A 20,889-nucleotide genomic window follows, 5' to 3' on the forward strand; every position below is an offset into this window, starting at 1 on the left:
ATTTCCAAACCAACCATATACATCCCAAAATAAACCAAAAATTACATTGCAAAAACTACCGGATTAAATTGGATAGTGTAGCTTGATATGTTGATTCGATCTCCCAACTACACGTTAATCTACAAGAACATTAAACAACACGAGTAAGCTTAATGAAACTAATTAGTAAGTTCAATAGGTTAAACATTGATCTTACCGAACTTAATATAATAAATTAAATTGTAAATAAATCATACATTTTTCCCTGTCAAATACAATATAAATCAATAAACACACTCCTTCAGATCAATATCAATAATAATCTATAAATCTTTCAATTCAATCACATAAGTCTTTTACCATTTCTTACTGAATCGAAGAACGGCTTACGGATATGAGTACATCGTTTTCTTTGTGCCGTAGTCCAACTATGGTCTTACACATGCATTGCCATGGCCCTACCATGGTCTTACATTTGTAGTGCCATAACCCAATTATGGTCTTATCATCAAAATGCCATAGCCATGGTCCAACCATGTCCTTTCTTCAAGGTGCATAACCCAGTACGGTATTTTCATTAAAATGTCATAGCCCAACTATGGTCTTACATTAAACACTGTCATGGTCCAACCAGGTCTTTCCATCATTCATTCTTTGCACGCGAACGATCGTACTCAATCCCCGTGTTCTACTAATTTAAAACATCAATTCAATTTCATACTTTTACAATAATCTTAATTTCAACAACAAAATATGATAATACATTATACATTCCTAAAATTAACAAATAATCATGAAAGTTTATCATATGAATTACCTGGGGTAATTTGTAGAATTGTAGTAGTTTAGGGACTATTTGTAATTTTTTTTCTCGTTGATTTACGGGTTCTTGATCTAATATATATACAATTACTCATTCATTAGAACATATATAAAGTTAATTCACTTCACAATTCATACCCCTCAATTTTTGAAATTGCACGATTACCCCACTTTATAGTTTGCAATTAGTCCTACCAATTAACCCATCAAATAGCTAATTTTTTTCAGTTAACATTTTACTAAATATTCTAACTATTACAAAGACTTGATAAACAAATTAATAAAAAAACCCAATATTTAAATTTCTCAATGGTCCTAAAACAATTCAGAAATTACTTATAAAATCATCATATAACAAATTAAAGCTTCAAATCCAGTAATTCATCATGAAAATTCAGCACTCATCAATGGTAACTTTAAAAATACCTATAAAATAAAAAAACTAATGAAATAGCAATTGGACCTAGTGTAAAAATCATAGAAAACACAAAAATTCAAGAAAAAGAGCAAGAATTGAACTCACTTATAGCAAAATATGAAAAAGCAGCTTCTTAAGGGTTCTCATAGTGTTTTTGGCTGAGAATTATGAAGAAATTCCTCTAGAATTCTATTTTTATTTCAATTTGTAAGCAAAATTTTCAATTTTCCAATTTTTCCTTATTTCACCTGATTCTTTGATTTTTCTCTGCCTATCCTGCCCAAGCCATCATCTTTGGGCTAATTTTCCTTTTAAGTCCTCCCTCATTTAACACTTGAGCTATTTAGTCATTTTAGCAAAATTTGCACCTTTTTCAATTGAGTCTTTTAAATTAATAACTATCAAAACATTAAAAATTTCTAACGAAAATTAATACTAACTCAATGACATCGGAGGTCAGTTTATGACATCGGAGGTCTCGATTCCTCATTTCGAAATCATTTACCTAATAATTATCCAAATCACAAGTTACTAATTCAAAAGTCTTCTAAAATCATACTTGACTCATAAATAATAATTAAATAATAAAATTTTCGAACTCACTCGTCGGATTTAGTGATCTCGAATCACTATTTTCTACACCACTGAAAATTGGGCTATTACAGACACATTGTCTTAAAATTAAATAATAGAGATTAAATTTTGAATTTCAAAATGGTACATGGATCTAGTAAATTTAACCAAACAAAAAAAAAAAGATCCTATAGTCTTAAGAACTTAATAGGGATGTCAACAGGATAGGGTAGGACGAATTTTATCTACCCTGAACCTAACCTAAAATTGGACCAATTCGTTTGCCCTGAACTGACATTTAATAAAAAGGATCTGCTCGAACCCCAACTTGACCCCGACTTTTAAGGAAAAAAATCTATCCTGAACTCGAATTTGAAATTTAATAAGAGACCTGACTCCGACTCGACTCGACCCGACTCAAAATTAATTTAATTATTTATTTTTTATTTTGAAGTAAATAAGATTACATTTTAATTGTTTATTTTTTGAAGCAAATAATATTAAATTTTTCAAGTTTATATTTAAAACTTAACAATATATATTTATTGAAAGCAAAAACTTAATATACATATATTATATATATCAAAGGTACTTTTGTAAATATATCGGGGCTGATAGGACAAATTACCTTAAACTCAACTCTATCTAACTGCTGGCAATCCCACATCCTGTTCTAGAAAGTATTAAACTGACACGGATCCTACATCTCCAGAAATAGAATGACATAGCGTAGAATCTTTAGATACTCTATTGAGGGAATGTTTATACTAACACAGAAATTGACGAGGTTTTCTGTAGTGGTGAACTTAAACAAGTTTATTCTTCCTCTTTATTTGGTGGATTCTTCCACTACTACTGTTTCAAGGTAAGACCTTGTTTTCTTCTAATGTTTTCCCCCAAATCTAATCTGATTAATTAGTATAATAGTGGAATAACTCTTATGATGGATGGCACATACTCAAAGATGCAGATTCCCTTTACATTGCACTTTTCTTTACTTACCATCATTTTCATCAGATATCCAGCACTCGTCATGGCTATAGTCCAGTCAAAAGTTTCTGATTATGTGTTACCTTTGAGTAGCTCTGTTGACCATAAAATCACATGCTACTTTATTGAAATAATTAGGATGTAATGTAGCGTAAGGGTATAATTCTGTTTCCAGGCCCAGTTGGGTGTGGATATAGGCATGTGTTCAATACAGGTATACTGATTATTTTCTTATTTTTTTTTGCAAAATTTAATATATTTGGAGGACATGCCCTGATTCCAATGTCCTGATATGTTCAAACACAAGTTTCGGGTAGTGGAACTTTAGAAAAATGAAGAATTCGAGTATCATAAGGTATAATAAGGATATTAAAATAGGTCATCCTTCTCTAGCTACCCTTGCACTAGTCTTTACAAAGATGGGATAAAATATTTGCTAGTTATATGGATCATTCTGAAGAGCACATCTCACGAGCAATATCAATCTTTCTTTCAGGAAATACTACCTAGATATCTCCTCGACTTGGGGTGGAACTTGTCCGTAAGAAGATAGCAGCTGCTTTTAAACAGTAGAGTGCTCTGTAATTTTGTTATGTGATGGAATGGATACCGAAGTTCGTGTAGAACTACAAGGGAAAATGATTTTTGATATACATCATGTCATTTTTAGTATGTTTTACTAGGTTTCATCTAGCCGCCATCACTGACGCTGTGGCTTTACTCCGATAAACAAAATTTTCTTTTCATATCTTTTGTGTATCATTAATTCCATGGAAACAAAAGCAGGCCACTTAAGGTCTGAAAGTGATGAAATGAAAAATTGCATTAATCATGGTTCTTTAATGTCATATTCTTTGTTCCACTTGGTTTGCATTTGATTGTTATTTAACTCCTGCCATCTGTGGTGCACGATCGGTTTTGTCCTCTTTTCATCTTTTCCATTTACGGCTGTCAAGTATATCTTGGTCTAGTGGGTGCCCAGTTAGAGAAAGCAATACATCAAAGGGAAAGAAAATGAAAAAGACTGTAGAAGAGATAAAGAGCTCAACCCACCTGCACCTTTGGCTGGTCAATGAAGACTGCTACTGTCATTATATACAACTTTAATGTAAGATTATGCATTCTTTTATACAAAGGAGGTTATCGTGTAAGATAATAGAAAGAATTACAAGTGTTGTGATTCGAAACTCAAACTCGTTGGATGTCACTTCTTAAAGTTGACTACATGAATCAACCGGATTAAGCTTAATCCTTGACTTACTGGATTCCATCTGGTTGCTTTTAGTTACTTGGGCTAAATCCTGACTTTACAACAACAAATTTTGATAGGCTGTTGAGGTTCAGTATGGCGCCGTGCACGCATATTCATGGACACCTATCCCAAAATAACATCATACTAACAGATAAAGGTTTTTTTACAGAAATAACCCAAAAATATATTATTTATAAAAATGACCGAGGTTCAAAAATTATAACAAAAAATGACTTGAAATGAACAGTGTTGGCCGTGGTGCCGACACTTTGATGGCCTGCACCAAAGTCCTTCATCGTGTAATCATTATTTTGTGATTGAGTTAGATAAAAAAATAATTTTTTTGGTGCCGATACTGCCATGACTGACACTCATATGTATTTTTCGAGTGCTTTTTTAAAAATATGGGTATTTCTTAAATTTTTTCTTTGTGTTTTTGGCGCCGACGTTCTTGTTGTTGGCATCGGTGTGAGTTTTGAAAAAATCATGGTTCATTAATTTATTGACAACGAGAATGTTGACACCAACAGTGACAATTTTTTAAAAATATGAATTGGTGTTAACAACGTGAATGTTGGCACCAAAAAACAGACAAAAATTTTTGAAATTTTTTTCCCGTGTTGGTTACCTAACACTGGCACCTATTAAAAAAATATTTTTTTGAACCGAGAAATACTAATATTTTTAAAAAGTACTAAAAAATATATAAACGGGTGCTGGCCATGACAGTGCCGACACTAAAAAAATTATTTTTTATTCCCAACTCAATCACAAAGTAATGATTACACAAGGATGGACTTTGGTACCAGCTATGAGGGTACGGCACCGCCGACACGGTTCATTTCAGGTTATTTTCATTATAGTTTTGAACTTTTCATTTTCATAATAATAATATTTTTGGATTATTTCCGTAAGAAGGCCAACAGATAAAGGCTTTCCCACTTTTATCGCCCTTGGTAAACGCAAATTTCTTTGATGTATATAAATCAATGCAAACAAAAGCAAGCCACTTTAAGTTCTTGAAAGTGATGAGATGGAAATTTTCATCAAATCATGGTTCTTCAATGTCATATTCATACCATTTTTTTACAACTTTTGACTAATCCATTATTTTTGAAGGTCCCAAGCAGTTAGTTGCACTTGGATTGATATTAAACTCCTGCCTTTCTCTGGTGCATGATCGATTTATCCTCGCTTCATCCTTTCCAATATGGATGTTAACGATGTCCGGTCTAGTAAGCACCAGTAAGGGAAATTGCATGCATCAAAGGGAAAGGAAAAATGAAAAAGACTGTACATGTACAAGTGAGAAAGAGTCTTTAGCTGGTCAGGACTGCTACTGTCATTGTATATAACTTTAATGTAATACATTTGTTTTTCCTGTACGTAAGATTAGGGAAGGGATTATAAGTGTTGAGATTTGAAACCCCGACTTGTTGGATGTCATCGTACAAGAATCAACAGGACTAAGCTCTGTTTTAATATTATGCTGAGTTATTGCACCAATTAGTGATTCATCATTTTTTCCCTTTTTCTTATGCATTCATTTGTTTTCATTATATGCTTAAAATAAGGTTGATTAGTCTTTACAAGTGACTAGAATGAGAACATAACTTGACCGATGCTATCGATAGGACTTTCCAAGTTGAAAGGCTCTGTTTCTATTTGTTTTGCCCGGGGTGGGGCGTGCTCAAAGTTCTTCACAAATCACAAGTGGCATAACACTCGATAAACTGGACGTTCATGACCTATCATCTTTTTTTAGGTACAAAGCGTGCAGGTCATGAATACCATGGGAAAAAATGTTGCAGATACATGATTCAGTCTCGGACTTGCTGAATATCTATTTTTAAAAGTGATTGGATGAACTAATTGAGCTAAATCCTTGGTTACTTGTTTAAGTAACTCCTAATTGAGGGTTGATCATCTTTGCAAAGTTTGAATGATCTTTCATCTTCAAGTTCTCATCATAACTTTGCAACAGATTCTGTATCAACTCGAGGCTCAATAATGGCACCGTGCACGCATCGTCTCGCTACCTTCTATCCCGTTAACCTGGAAAAGCAGCTTTTTCATGTATCAAAATAACAACACCACTCAACAGATAAAGTTTTTCCCACTTCAGATTGCTTTGTGCTTTCAACTAAAACGACAAAACTCTTGTTTATATCACTGCCTATATTCTATAAGCAATTGTTCAAACTCCACGGCTCATCCCATTCTCTACCATTATTTGCTTTAAATGATTTAATTATATGATATAAACATTCACGAAAACAATTATCTAGCTACCATGGTTCATACCATATATGGATACATATGGCCTTATCTGATTCTCTAATAGTATAGGAAATCCGATTTGTCACCTTTTCCATGCAAATATTCTGGATTAAGCAAACTTTATTGAACTGAGTAATAATAATTTTATTTGTTACATCTTTACTGCAATCCTAGAGAGAATTGATGATTGCTATTTGCTGGTGTAATGTTCCACTGAGAAAGTCCAGCTTTTATCAATTGATTTATAATTGTATATTGATGGATGAGAGCCTAGAAAGTTGATAGAACAGTTTTTGTCTTTGTCCAACCATAACTCCACAAACTTGAAAATGTAATCCCCCCCCAAACCCTTTTGAGAGTGCTTGTTTACCATGAATGATCTATAATATTGCTACTGAACATATTGTATTGGGTATAGATATTCATGTCTATCTGTTGTTTCTACCCAATAAGTTGCAAGAACAGTCAAAAGATATCTGACACATAGGTTTCCATCGATGTTAGAAAAAAAAACTGGAGACGAAAACCAAGTTGATCTTTGATTATCAGTCCAATCAGTCGATTTTAGTTAAAACAATTTTAAAAAGTTGCACATACTTTCAACGTTATGTTCGGATGTATACTCAGATACCCTTCAAAGACCTCCTTAATACATGAAAAAATTATGAAAAACTTGTATTCGACAATCATATCCAAATTCGGTTACCATTTGATTGCCTCTGCCGTGTACGTTGTGGAAATCCTGTTAATAGAGTGGGGGCGGGTGTTTCAATCCTGGCTGAATGCTTTTGAACCAATAGAAATGAATCAAAAGCATTAGACGGAGTCGAAGAGCAACGTACAAGAGGCAAATTCTTGTTCCTCATAAGGCCAATCAAGTTGCAGAGTTCATTGAGACACTTATGTGATTCAGTGGTTGAACCAAAAGACATTGCTTTATTATATTATTATTATTTCTTGATACAACCAAAAGAGCCAATTATTGAGGCAAAGGGTTAGCTTTAATGTCCATATCATGCATGCTGAATGAGAAGCAACCATAAAATGGAAACCCATCGTTTCTTTCTTGGCTACAATTAACCATTGAAATAGAATAAAATTAAAGTATTCTTTTTTCTCCATAAAATTAATCAACATTTCAGGATTCTATTTTAATTAGTCGTATCATTATCAGGGCAGGTTTATAAATATAAATCCAAATAAATCTTTAAAACCCTGAAAAACTTTTTTCTTTTGTTTGTGGAAATAAAGAAGAGTGAATGGAGCTTTCATGAATAATAATGATATCAAACTCATCTACTTATCTAATAAAAATCTATTGCTTTATGTATAAGCCAAGTACTGTTCATGCTCTGGTTTCTAGATTTAAAAAAAATGTATAACGAATTCCACTTTGGAAAACAAATCTTCCGGCACTTGGCTTCTATGGCATGATCTCATCATTCACGTTCATCAATCATACACCCCATGCATAATTTATTCTAACTATCAAAACTTAGATGTGCTAATCCTGCAATAGAACTGCTAATCCTTGCTTTTCTTGTACTTATTTATTATCTATTCTAATCAATGTTTAGCATTTGGAATCTTCTTTTATGGATTCAAATAAGTATTGGGCACAAGTATACCCTAATAACCGTATATTCATTTTCTTTCTCAAGTTTTTTATATATTTAAAAGATCATACTCTTATACTCTATAATGACACGTAACATATAATAAACTATTGCCATTATTATCTTGTATTTTCTTTAGTAGTAGTGGTATATCTATTGAAAAGAAAAAGTAGTGCTGCTAATCATGTCATTGCCTCATTGGTTCAATGATAAATTTAGTGGGTTTCAAGTTGATTAACACGAGTTTTAGGGTTTGATTTCTATATTTGTAAACCTTTTCCCTCACTATAATTACTTGTAAAAAAAGTAGTGCTACATGTAACTGTTGGAACAATGGCAGTATGCAACAAAGAGATTTGCAAGCAGAAGCAAAAGTAATCGAAGCAGAAAAGAAAAACAAGCAGAGCAGCAAGAAAGAAACTTGAATGTACAGCAAGAATTGTAACTGAACATTACATTTTTCATTCAAAATTTGAAATAAAAGGAGTTACAATTTGTTCATTTGACAGTTACCTACTAATCTAACTGCCTCCACTAATTTACAACCAATGTAAGTTTAAGTCAAATACAAAATGAGCTGCCATATCAGCTTTTACATCAGCTATCTAATCACTAACTTAATCTTGCTAACTATTAAGGCTAGTTACAATTGAACTGAACTAAATTACATCAAAACAAAACAGCAATGTCAGTTGCTTCATTTGGTCCAAAAACCATTCGTGCGCGCCAAGCAAGATGAGCTGAGCTCGATAGCTGCTGGTCTCGACAGTAGCATGCTTCTGGCTCCATGTTGCATTGCAGTCCAGCTTTCAACACTCCTCCTTGGACTGTATGCAACACATTCCAATTGCACTTCTCAAAGATTCAAATCGAGCAGCCCCTAAAGGCTTGGTCATTATGTCAGCCAATTGTGCCCTGAGCTGCAATGCACAAGGCTGACTTCCTTGCTTGTTCAGCCTCTCTAACAAAATGCAGTTTGATTTTAAAATGCTTAGTCTTACCATGGAACACAGGGTTCTTGGCTATCGCAACTGCAGACTGATTATCCACCCAAATTTCAGTTGCTTCATCTTGAGTTTCATTAAGGTCATGAAGCAGCTTCCTTAGCCAAATGGCCTGATTAACTATTTCTGTTGCAGCAATGTACTCTGCTTCAGCTGTGGATTGAGCAACAGTTTGCTGCTTTTTGAACTCCAGCAAAACATCCCCGATCCAAGTGTGAAGAAGTATCCTGAGGTACTCTTCATGTCATCGAGGGATCCTGCCCAGTCACTGTCAGAGTAGCCTTCTAGTTTCAGTTGGTTCCCACTTTTAAACATTACACCAAAGCTAACAGTGCCCTTGATGTATCTAAGGACCCTTTTTGCAGCCTTCAAATGTCCTCATTGCAACAATGCATGAATCTCGATAACAGGCTAACACCAAACATGATGTCTGGCCTGGTTGCTGTTAGATACAACAGACAACCAACTAGGCTTCGATAGTGCCTCTCATCAACCCTCTGCTGATCACCACTGCTAGTCAGCTTTTCTCCTTGAGCCACAGGTGTGCTGACTGCTTTGCAGTTATGCATGCAAAATTTATCTAGGATCTTCAAAGCAAATGAGTGTTGGCTGATGAAGATACCTCGATCAGACTGGTGAACTTCCATGCCAAGAAAATAAGTCATGATTCCCAAATTTGTCATTTCAAACACTTGCTGCATTTGGACCTTGAACTCATCAATGAGCTCAACTTTGCTCCCTGTCACAAGCAAATCATCCACATACAAGGAGACAATCAGCAAGGTTTCATGTTCTGACCTTTTAACATACAAAGTAGGCTCACTAATACTCTTCACAAATCCAAGTTTGGTCAGGTAAGCATCAACTCTGTCATACCAGGCCCTTGGTGCCTGTTTCAGACCATAGAGAGCCTTTCTCAACTTGTACACTTTGTCTTCATGTTCAACAACTTCAAAACCTTCAGGTTGCTCGATGAAGATCTCCTCCTTGAGAAAACCATTCAGGAATGCTGATTTGACATCCAATTGGTGAACTTTCCACTGCTTCTGAGCTGCTAAAGCAAGCAGTAGCTTGATTGTGTCCAGTCTTGCCACTGGAGCAAAAGTCTCCAAGAAGTCCACACCATACTGCTGACTGTAACCCTTCACCACAAGCCTAGCCTTGTGTTTGTTCAATGAGCCATCAGCATTGTACTTGGCCTTGTACACCCATTTGACCCCTATGACCTTCTTGTGTTCTGGTCTGCTCACTAACTCCCATGTCTGATTCTTGTTAATCATTTCTAACTCAACCTCCATGGCTTTCAGCCAGTTCCTATCTCTGGCAGCTTCTTCAAAGTCTGTAGGCTCAATCACAGCAACACTGCACCTCTGATAGACATCAGCCAAAGTTCTAGTACCCCTCATTGGTGCATCATCAATAGCATCATCATTTGGTCCCTCTTCTGTAGGCTCAGCAACCAAGTCCAACTGGTCCATTTCAAACATGTTAGCTTCAGCACCATTCCAATTCCACACTTTTTCTTCATCAAATTTTACATCCCTGCTGACTAAGACTTTCTTTGCTATAGGATCATAAACTCTATAGCCCTTCTTGTTGCTGCTATAGCCAACAAAGATTCCTGGAGTGGCCCTGCTCTCGAGCTTGGTTCTCTTTTCCACTGGAACAAGAGCATAACACACACAACCAAACACTTTCAAGTGTGTTACTACAGGTTTAACTCTATGCCAAGCCTCATAAGGAGTCTTATCCTTGACTGCTCTAGTTGGCAGTCTATTGAGCAGATACACTGAGGTGTTAACTGCCTCAGCCCAAAACTGACTTGGAAGCTTGCCTTGAAACAAGAGGCACCTGGCCATGTTCAGCACAGTCCTATTCTTCCTCTCACAGACTCTATTCTGTTGAGGAGTATAGACTGTTGTGAGCTGATGATGAATCCCAGCACTGTCACAAAGCTTCTGAAATCTCTCAGACACATATTCAGAGCCATTATCAGTCCTCAAAGCTCTAATTTTGCAGCCTGACTGATTTTCAGCATAAGCCTTGAATTTACAGAAGGCTTCAAACACTTCTGACTTTTGCCTCAAGAAGTAGACCCAGCACAACCTTGTTAAATCATCTATAAACAGGGCAAAGTACTTGTTCTCACTGATTGAAGGTGTTCTCATAGGACCACAAACATCAGAGTGCACCAATTCGAGCTTGTTTTGAGCTCTCCAAGCACTGTCAGCAGGAAAAGGCAGTTTAGCCTGCTTACCAAGCTGACAAACCTCACAAACATTCCCACTAACCTCAACTTTTGAAATGTAATCAACTAAATTCAGCCTATGTAGCAGATCAAGCGATCTGAAATTGGCATGGCCTAGTCTCCTATGCCACAAGTCAGTGCTGTTAGCAAGGCTGGTGTATGCCTTTCTTTCTACTTAGCTAACATCCAGCATGAAGCATCTATCGGTCATGGAGACTGAGATTAACTCCAGACCATTCATGTCTTGAACAGTACAACAACCATCCTTAAAAACCAATGTATAGCCTTTTTCAACTAATTGGCCTACACTAAGCAAATTCTGGTCTAAGTCAGGTACAAAAAGCACATCTGAGATTAGCTTGTTACCTGAACCAGTGCTAACCAGCACACTGCCCTTGCCCTTAGCCTCAATCAGCTTGCCATCTCCAATTCGGATCCTAGAGTGGAAGCTTCTGTCTAAGCCCTTGAATAACTTCTCATCTGCTGCCATATGGTGTGAGTAGCCACTGTCTAGTAGCCAATCATTGCTGGTTTTTGTTGTGCCAACAAAACAGGTTGCTGTAAACACATGCTCCTCCTGAGCTTGCATGTCCTCAGCTGGTCTAGCTTGTTGTAGAGCAACCTCCCTTGGTTTGCCCTTGCACACCTTCTCTACATGACCAAACTGCTTGCACTTTCTGCACTGAATATCTGGCCTAAACCAGCAATATTTTTCTGAATGTGTTGTCTTCTTGCAGTGAACACATGGTGGAAACACCCTTTTTGCTTCATCTCTTCCTGACTTGGCCTTTCTATTGTGCCAAGGCTTCTTGCCTTTTGCACTCATACTTGAGCCTTCACTGGCTTTAGCCTGGAAAGCAGCTTTAGGATTCTCCTCCTGCCTATTTGCCCTCCTTTGCTCAAGTGCATACAGGGAGTTTATCAGCTCAGACAATGAAATGGCTGATAAGTCCCTCGAGTCCTCAAGTGAAGAGATTTTAGACTCAAATTTCTCAGGGAGAGTTGTAATGACCTTTTCAACAACTCTGCTATCTGTGAAGTCTACTCCCAGGAGCCTAATGCTGTTGACAATGGCCATTATCCTGTCTGAGTACTGCTTGATGGTCTCAGACTCCTTTATCCTCAAATTTTCAAAATCTCTCCTGAGGTTGATCACTTGCTGTTGCCTTGTCTTGTCAGTCCCCATGAACTCCTCCTTCAGCTTCTCCCAGACCTGTTTTGGTGAGTCACAGGCCATGATGCGAGTGAATATCACATCAGAGACTCCATTTTGCAAGCAGGCCGTAGCCTTATGCTTCTTGGCTCGCTCCTTAGCATGCTGCCTCATCTGTGCAATGGTGGGATTGGCTTTCAATGGAGGTGGTTCAGCATCATTCTCAATCACACTCCAGAGATCGTGTGCCTGAAGATAAGTCTTCATTTTAACTATCCAAATGTGATAGTTTTCTCCAGTGAACACTGGTGGAGGTGGTGGAGTGAAACTCATCTTGCTAGACTGAGTTTAAGTGCTTCGATCCTTTTTAGTTTTAAGCTTTGCTGTAGATTTTAAATTGAAATCAACAGAATGCAAGCAAAGGCCCTTCAAAGACTCGGGCTCATGATACCATTTGTTGGAACAATGGCAGTATGCAACAAAGAGATTTGCAAGCAGAAGCAAAAGTAATCGAAGCAGAAAAGAAAAACAAGCAGAGCAGCAAGAAAGAAACTTGAATGTACAGCAAGAATTGTAACTGAACATTACATTTTTTCATTCAAAATTTGAAATAAAATGAGTTACAATTTGTTCATTTGACAGTTACCTACTAATCTAACTGCCTCCACTAATTTACAACCAATGTAAGTTTAAGTCAAATACAAAATGAGCTGCCATATCAGCTTTTACATCAGCTATCTAATCACTAACTTAATCTTGCTAACTATTAAAGCTAGTTACAATTGAACTGAACTAAATTACATCAAAACAAAACAGCAATGTCAGTTGCTTCATTTGGTCCAAAAACCATTCGTGCGCGCCAAGCAAGATGAGCTGAGCTCGATAGCTGCTGGTCTCGACAGTAGCATGCTTCTGGCTCCATGTTGCATTGCAGTCCAGCTTTCAACAGTAACAGATAAGTGCCCAAGAAGGCTTTGGTTCAAGGATAAAGTTGAGGTCTGAGAACTTTCATATCTCATATTTGAGTCTTTTAAATGTGTTAATTGATTGGTTAGTTAATTATTTAGTTTAGCACTCTAAGCTTGGATAAGTATATGTTAATGGCACTCCTGAGTTGGTAGTTTCTTTTACAAAGCTCATATCTCAGCGTAACCACATGCAGTGGTAGAGCCAAGGGATAGGCATTGGCCCTGACCCCCTCTAAAATGAAAAATTTTCTATTTAGGTCTTTTATAATTTATAAAGTTTTAAATTAGTAATAGTAAAATTACACTTTGGCCCTTTAAAAATTATAAAGATATAATCTATTAAAATGATGAAATTGTATTTTTACAATATACAATTTAATTCCGCCCGCCTCCCAAATTTTTTTTCTGACTCCACCATTGGACACATGCAATACTATTGATATTCATGCCATCATCAAAGGACACTAGGCATAAGTGTATATGCATTTTGTGTCTTCTACTCCATCTGCCAAAATGAAGGATTGCACTATTTGCTTGGAAGATAACATAATTAATTGTCCTTTTTCTTTTTCAAAACTTTGAACGAAATGGAAATTAAAGGCAAAAAGCGCTGCTGTCTAAAGTTTCGTGGAAAATGGACCCTGCAGATTCCGGGTTTGATTTAAGTCCTTTACATGGCTCATTGCATATATATAAGAACAATTTTTATCACTTCCTAGTCAAGAATTCAGATAAATCTTTCCTTATCTAGTGAGCTAGAGCAAAGATGAGTGACCAAAGTTCAAATGGACCTTTGAGTGCAAATTTCAGCAAGGCAAAACCTTATTTCCTCATGATATTCTTGCAATTTGGTTCAGCTGGGATGTACATAATCAGCATGGTGACTCTCAACCAAGGCATGAACCGTTACGTGCTCGTCGTGTATCGTAATGCCATTGCTGCACTCGTACTAGCACCTTTTGCACTGGTGCTTGAGAGGTGATCATAATGTTTTGCATGTTACGCACATCCATGCATAAATTACTTGTGATCTATGTTACACGGACTCCAATGTCTTGAATGTGAATATGTGTATGGCACAATTGCTCTAAAACAAAATGAAAAACCGGAGCAACATAGATTTTGTTCATGCACCATAAGATAGAAGTTATAATTACATGTGGAAATAAAACAGGACTAATCTCAATATGCATTTTCTCCTCTTTCTTACAGGAAAACAAGGCCAAAGATGACATTCCCAATCTTCCTACAAATAATGGCCTTGGGATTTCTAGAGTAATCTTTTCCCTCTTCATACTTCTTTAACTTAAAACATATATATATGTTTGTCTTAAAAGTAGAGATAGAAATTACACCTTTTAATTAACAGTAAACACCATTTAACTTCATGGAAACTCCAATCATAAACAACTTCCCTGTTTGGTTCAAACCAAATAAAATTGTTCAACATAATCTATTATGACAATATATTGTGGCATGTCATCCATGACAGGATTCTGTGTTTGATGTCTGAAAATTTGTGTTGACAGGCCAATTCTTGATCAAGGCTTCACTTACCTGGGAATGAAATATACATCAGCATCATTTACATCTGCTATTATGAATGCTGTCCCTTCAGTCACCTTTGTGATTGCAGTCATTTTTCGGTAAATTCTGAAGTTCCTATCAATCTATATCAGAACAAGACTTTAAGCCAACACAAAAAACCACCTTAATAGCATTTATATTATTCACAAATGGGAGACTCCAAAAATTGTCTGCTCAATATTTTCTAGTTTCCAACCACTGAAATGGATTCATAAACTGCGACTGATCTTTGACTCTAAGGTCTAGTTTATAACAGAAGCTCCTATTGTTTGATCAGATTAGAGCATATAGAGATGAAGGAAGTACGCAGTATAGCCAAGGTCGTTGGGACCCTGGTATCTCTTTCAGGAGCTTTACTTATGACACTTTACAAAGGCCCTGTAATTGATTTAATATGGTCAAGGCACACAAGCCACAATGGAAGCAGCGGTGACTCATCTGATAAACATTGGATATCTGGGACACTATTGATCCTTGTCGGTTGTGTTGCCTGGTCCTGTTTCTATGTTCTGCAAGTAAGTTCTTACATGTCATCCACTAATGAGTGGAACTGTAGGCTTTTTAAGACAAATAACGGAGATTCCTGGGAAATCCCATGTCTAATACAATAAAAAATACTGCAAAACTTTTAACTTTGAGGTAATTAATGAAATTTTTGTTCTTCAAATGGTTCAGTCAATCACCATAAAGAAATACACGGCGGAGATCTCTCTTTCCTCATTGATATGCTTGGCGGGTACTATCCAGAGTTTGGCTATTGCCCTGGTTGTAGAACATCGCCCTAGTGGATGGGCAGTGGGATGGAACTCTACGCTTTTTGCTCCATTGTACTCAGTAAGTACGAAAACTACGAAATAAATTAAGCATATCCGTATTGAACATATTGTTCCTAAACTATCTAAGTACCTTTAGCATCAAGTATATCATTATGGTTAATCAAATTATAAATACATGCTAATTACTACCAATTATTGGTTTTTATGAAGGGTATAGTTAGCTCTGGAATTACATATTACGTACAAGGTATGGTCATGAAAACAAGAGGCCCTGTATTTGTCACTGCCTTCAACCCTCTCTGCATGATCATTGTTGCTGCTCTCGGTTCCGCCATCCTCGGCGAGCAACTTCATCTCGGAAGGTATTTGAATCCATTTCCCAGCACCATAATTGAACTCACTTCATTTTTATGTACAACCCCAAACAAGATATCTAAGTTTTTAATTATTAAGAAAAAATGGAATGATGGACCATTAGCATACCTAATCCTCAATTTACTAAACCCACCTTAAATAATCATACATTAAAGAATTTTGGTGTTTGACAGCAATTAACCATGAGCTTCTTTCTTCTTATCCTATAGAGGAAAGAGTGAAAGCATAAGAAAAACAACACGTTCTAGGAATCTCATTTTTATATGAACATATAAAAGCCATGAATTTAAAACACTGAAGGTATAACATTTAAAGTATTTTTATCCTTTTCGATGCCTATTCCTTCATTAACTAAAAATTTTCTTCTTTCATTTCACTATAACATGTAGTATCATAGGGGGAATCGTTATCGCGATCGGCCTTTATTGCGTGGTGTGGGGTAAAAGCAAGGATTCTCGGTCACCATCTGCACCTGCAAACGTTGATTGTAACCAGCCAGAGCTACCAATTTCTGAAAAATATGGTGCTAATGCCACTAAGCTTGACATTGCCACAATTCACAGTGCTCAGCAGGGTGGAAAGTAAAAGACACCATGATCTTAAGAAAAGTAGCATGAATACTTGCCTTTCCTGCATTTTCGAAGTGTACTTATTTCTTAATCTACGTGCATATAAAAGCCTTTCCATTATTACACTCCTCTCTGCAACTTGTCACTGAAATTAACTTGGTATGTTATTTGAATTTGGAAAGGGTTGATTATAGGCATGTATCTCATATTTTTCCAATATAATGGCCTAGCCAAAAATTATGGTGGGTGATTGAGATAAATTTACAAAAAATTAGGGTCAAAATTAATAATTTTATTTTAAAATAGTTTCAATTGAATTTTTATTTTTTGAGAGGGTCAAAAGTGAAATCTCGAGGATCAAATTCATAGCAATGATTGAGTATAAGTTAAATGAGCATTTTAAATATATTCTAGATGACATAATTGTTAACCACTATCACACCATTGCCATATCAAAGTGGGGAATTACCACCATAAATAATTGAAGATGAAGGTGCTTTCTGGTTTATAATATATTAATATTTATATTTAGTGAAGAAGAATTTTTACGGTGGATTGCATCTCTTTTCAGGCATTTCATGAGAAATGTTAATTTCACATGATTTATAATAAAATAGGATTAGCCTCCCAAATTGTCAACACCTTTTGTCATTATCATCTTCACATTTTATGAGAAAATCAATGATCACTGAATCTTAAGTCAAATTCGTGAGGCTTCTTAATAGTGATTTAATTTAAAAATAAAAAATATAAAGTATATATAAAAACACATTAAATTAAACTTTAAGGTATTTTTTGGATAAATTACTAAAATAATCACTTTTGTTTATCTCAGATTACATTTTAGTCACTTATGTTATCGTGTTGTAACATTTTAGTCACTGAGCCGTTAATTGCAATTAACGTGTAACAGTAAGCTGATGTGACACGTTAAATCATCATTTCAAACAAAAATTTTAGGTTAATTTATATAATGGTCCCCATATTTTTTTGTTTTGAGCAAATTAATTTTTTTCTTTTATATTTTTTTAACTTTCTTTTTTTCTTTATTTTCCATTTTCTTTTGCTTCTCCCTTTGTTTTCCTTCATTCTTCATTTCTTTTAACGTAGTTTTTCTACGCTTTTCATTTGTTAAAACTAGTCCCTATACTTTTATTTTTTTGAACAATTTAATTTTTTCGAGTGAGGTGAGCTTGTTGACTAGTTTTAACAAATGAAAAACATAGAAAAAATATGTTAAAATAAATGGAGAAGGGAGGAAAATAGAGGGAGAAGTAGAAGCAAATGGAAAAAAAAAGAAAAGTTCAAAGAATATAAAAGAAAAAAAATAAAATTGCTCAAAATAAAAAAATATAAGGACCAATTGTAGAATTTAATCTAAAATTTTCATTTGAAATAATAATTTAACGTGCCACATCAGCTTACCGTTACACCATTGACGGCAATTAATGGCTCAGTTTACAACACGATAATGTAAATGACTAAAATGTAACATTTCAAACAGAAGTGACAAAAATGTAATCTAAAGTAAACAAAAGTTATTATTTTAATAGTTTACCCTATTTTATTTAAAAAATATGACAATTGATTCAATTAGCCCATTACTAAAAACAGAACTCAATTTTTCTCGATTTTTTTAACTCGGCTCAACCAATAATTCACCAATTCTAGGCATCAATCAAAACTTTTGTACAATAAGTTCCATTCTGTATTATCCTTTTACTTTATAATCTTATGAACCCTATTCCAGCATCTACAATCATCAAAATTTTTAATTGATGAGCCAGACATCCATTTAAATTGATTTTACCAATATTATCCTATATCTGCTTACCTACCAACCATATGAATATAAATTTGTATTCGATTTGAATCTCTCATGATAGGGACAAAAAAGAAACATGCTTTCTTCGTCACCCGGGCCACCCCTCTTTCTCTTTTCTTTTCTTTTTTCTCTCATTATGGATGGGCACTCAACAGACAAGGTTTTAGCTCCACACCATATATATAACTCAGCATCTGTCTAATTTCATATCTTATGACGTTGAATGCTCGAATTATTCCACACCTTTAAAGTTTCAATCTTTTCAATTAATCGTATCGGATTGAGTGGCATATAATTACACTTCTGTTTCAAGTACTGTACGTATTGGATGAGACGAAAATCAGGTTTTGCCAGAAAAAAAAATAAATGTCTGAATACGTGTTGGGTATACGTATTTAACTGATTTTTTTACCCAAAACGAAAGAGTTGGGATAATGGTGACTTTGGGTTTGATTTTAAGTGCAGAGATGACAAGGCAAAAGTGGCCTTGGATTTGTCTAAAACTAGAAGTTTAGTTACAACATATAACTTTAAATCACCAATTAAACAATTTACTTCTCTGTTTTAATAGTTACAAAGAAAACATGTAGAAATCAATGTGTTTGTTTTTCCATTTGTCATGTGGAATTCCACCAAACCAACCTGATATTTTCATGTTGGGATCCAAACACGAAAAGCACCAACTTTGTTTTGTCCCTACATTTTACTACTTATGATTATAAATGATCTCTCTTTCCTTGGGAAACTTACACATATAATCAATCCAACAACATTGCATCGACTTGTTTATTTTGATAACAGTTGATATGTCTAATTCACTGCTCCCACTCATATTTTAACAATGTTTTTGGTCCAATATATAGTTAGTGATATGAGGATTCGATTTCCCATGGATACAAAATATCTATGTACCTTCACTTGTATATCAATAATCATTGAACCATTTAGTTGATATCCAATTCATTTGCTTCTCCATTTCACTGAAAACACCAGAAGATCCTTTGAGTTTTATTACCATCTTAAATTTTTATTTTTTTTTAAATGAGAAATCTCTTAGATAAAGGCATAATGAAATGATGAACATTTTTCTTGAAAGATGCAAAACCAAAGGAAGCAAAAGTCATTAAGAGTGAAGTGAAAAGACAAGAAGCAGGTGGTGGTGGGAATAAGAATAATTAAATGTGAATTTTTTATGCAAACATTTGATTTTGAAGTTATATTGAGAATATATGAAATGAAGTGAGAGATGCCTAATCGATTATTAATCAGCAGCCACTTAATCCAATTATCATCTCAAACTCTTATTATTCTAATATTACCAAGAATCCCATTTGAGATCAATATCTAATCATAAATATTAATTAGATTAGATTAGACTTTACTTTGGGTTTTTGACAATTTTAACCAAAGTAGAATTCAACTCCTTGTTTAGTTGATTTTTGTCAATTTACTATGATGGCAAGTGTAAAAGTACATAGGAATGGAGGTGGAACAATTTAGATTTCTGATTTTTAGTTGGATAGAAATTATAACTTTTTATTTTTAAGTACTACATTTAATATTAAATATAAATAATAAATAATAAAAATATGAATGTGGTTTAATGTTCTAAATTTTATTTAAAAATAAGTAATTAGACATTACAAATAAATTTTTTTATCCATTTAATTTGATATTTCTTTTACCAATATGCATTTGACTTATGACAAGTTATAGCATACTGACTATCAGACAAGACATGCCACCAATTCTCAAAATTTTAGTTGATTCGAACTGATGGAAATAAATCCGAATTTTTAATCCATGATTTAGAAAAAATGAAAAAGTGAAAGTGAAAATGCAGAAATAAAGGACGGTGAAATGAGTGAATAAAAGAGAGAAAGTGAACAAGGCAGCAGTTGTTTTTAGAATGGTGGCCACGTAAAAAGGCACATAATTCCTGCATGCATCATCACCACTTAATCTCAACACTGTTTGGCTGTTCATTGAACCGAATCTCCACTTCACATAATAAACAAATCAAACAAATGGGAAATACAAGAAAAAACAAAAAGGCAAAAAGCATCTTAGTCACATACACCCCTCCCCTTTTATTTCTTTCAGTCTTTTGGTTTTCATCAACAGTGAAAGTATATTGGAATTGATTTGTAATAACAGGAACTGCTTTAAATTATATTAATGGATAAGTCAGATTTATAGAAGGATATATGTGTGATTTTATTTTCGTAATAATTAAAATTGATAAAAAGTAAACGGGGTATCAATCAATACCCGAATTCGTACTACGTACCAATTCGCAATTGCAGTACTAGATAGAGAAAGAGGTTGCAAATACTGAATATGGACAACAAAACCACTTGCTTATTTATTTATTTATTTATTTATTATTGTTGTTGTTATTTTGTGTTAGCATTTTCCTGCCTATATAAGAAGGCGAATCCTGATTCAGAAGTT

The 20,889-nt window shown here is 34.8% G+C and overlaps 1 protein-coding gene across 1 annotated transcript; it reads left to right on the forward strand.

The window, feature by feature from the left end:
* The first annotated feature begins 14,013 nt into the window (after positions 1 to 14,013).
* LOC107905002 (WAT1-related protein At4g08290) lies at positions 14,014 to 16,801 on the forward strand. Its single transcript, XM_016831544.2, has 7 exons — positions 14,014 to 14,281; positions 14,516 to 14,578; positions 14,833 to 14,949; positions 15,168 to 15,405; positions 15,566 to 15,724; positions 15,877 to 16,028; positions 16,431 to 16,801. Exons 1-7 carry the CDS (start codon positions 14,070 to 14,072, stop codon positions 16,624 to 16,626), a joined length of 1,137 nt encoding a protein of 378 aa, XP_016687033.1. The 5' UTR covers positions 14,014 to 14,069; the 3' UTR covers positions 16,627 to 16,801.
* The last annotated feature ends 4,088 nt before the right edge of the window (positions 16,802 to 20,889 follow it).

Source organism: Gossypium hirsutum, chromosome D05 (assembly GCF_007990345.1).
Source record: "Gossypium hirsutum isolate 1008001.06 chromosome D05, Gossypium_hirsutum_v2.1, whole genome shotgun sequence".
Classification (NCBI taxonomy): domain Eukaryota; kingdom Viridiplantae; phylum Streptophyta; class Magnoliopsida; order Malvales; family Malvaceae; genus Gossypium; species Gossypium hirsutum.

Bases quoted from the DNA above. Each gene is read 5' to 3' on its own strand.
- LOC107905002 (XM_016831544.2), top strand. From the start codon at position 14,070: ATGAGTGACCAAAGTTCAAATGGACCTTTGAGTGCAAATTTCAGCAAG. The intron at 14,950-15,167 runs GTAAATTCTGAA...TTGTTTGATCAG, and splicing joins GTGATTGCAGTCATTTTTCG to ATTAGAGCATATAGAGATGA. The intron at 15,725-15,876 runs GTAAGTACGAAA...GTTTTTATGAAG, and splicing joins TTTTTGCTCCATTGTACTCA to GGTATAGTTAGCTCTGGAAT.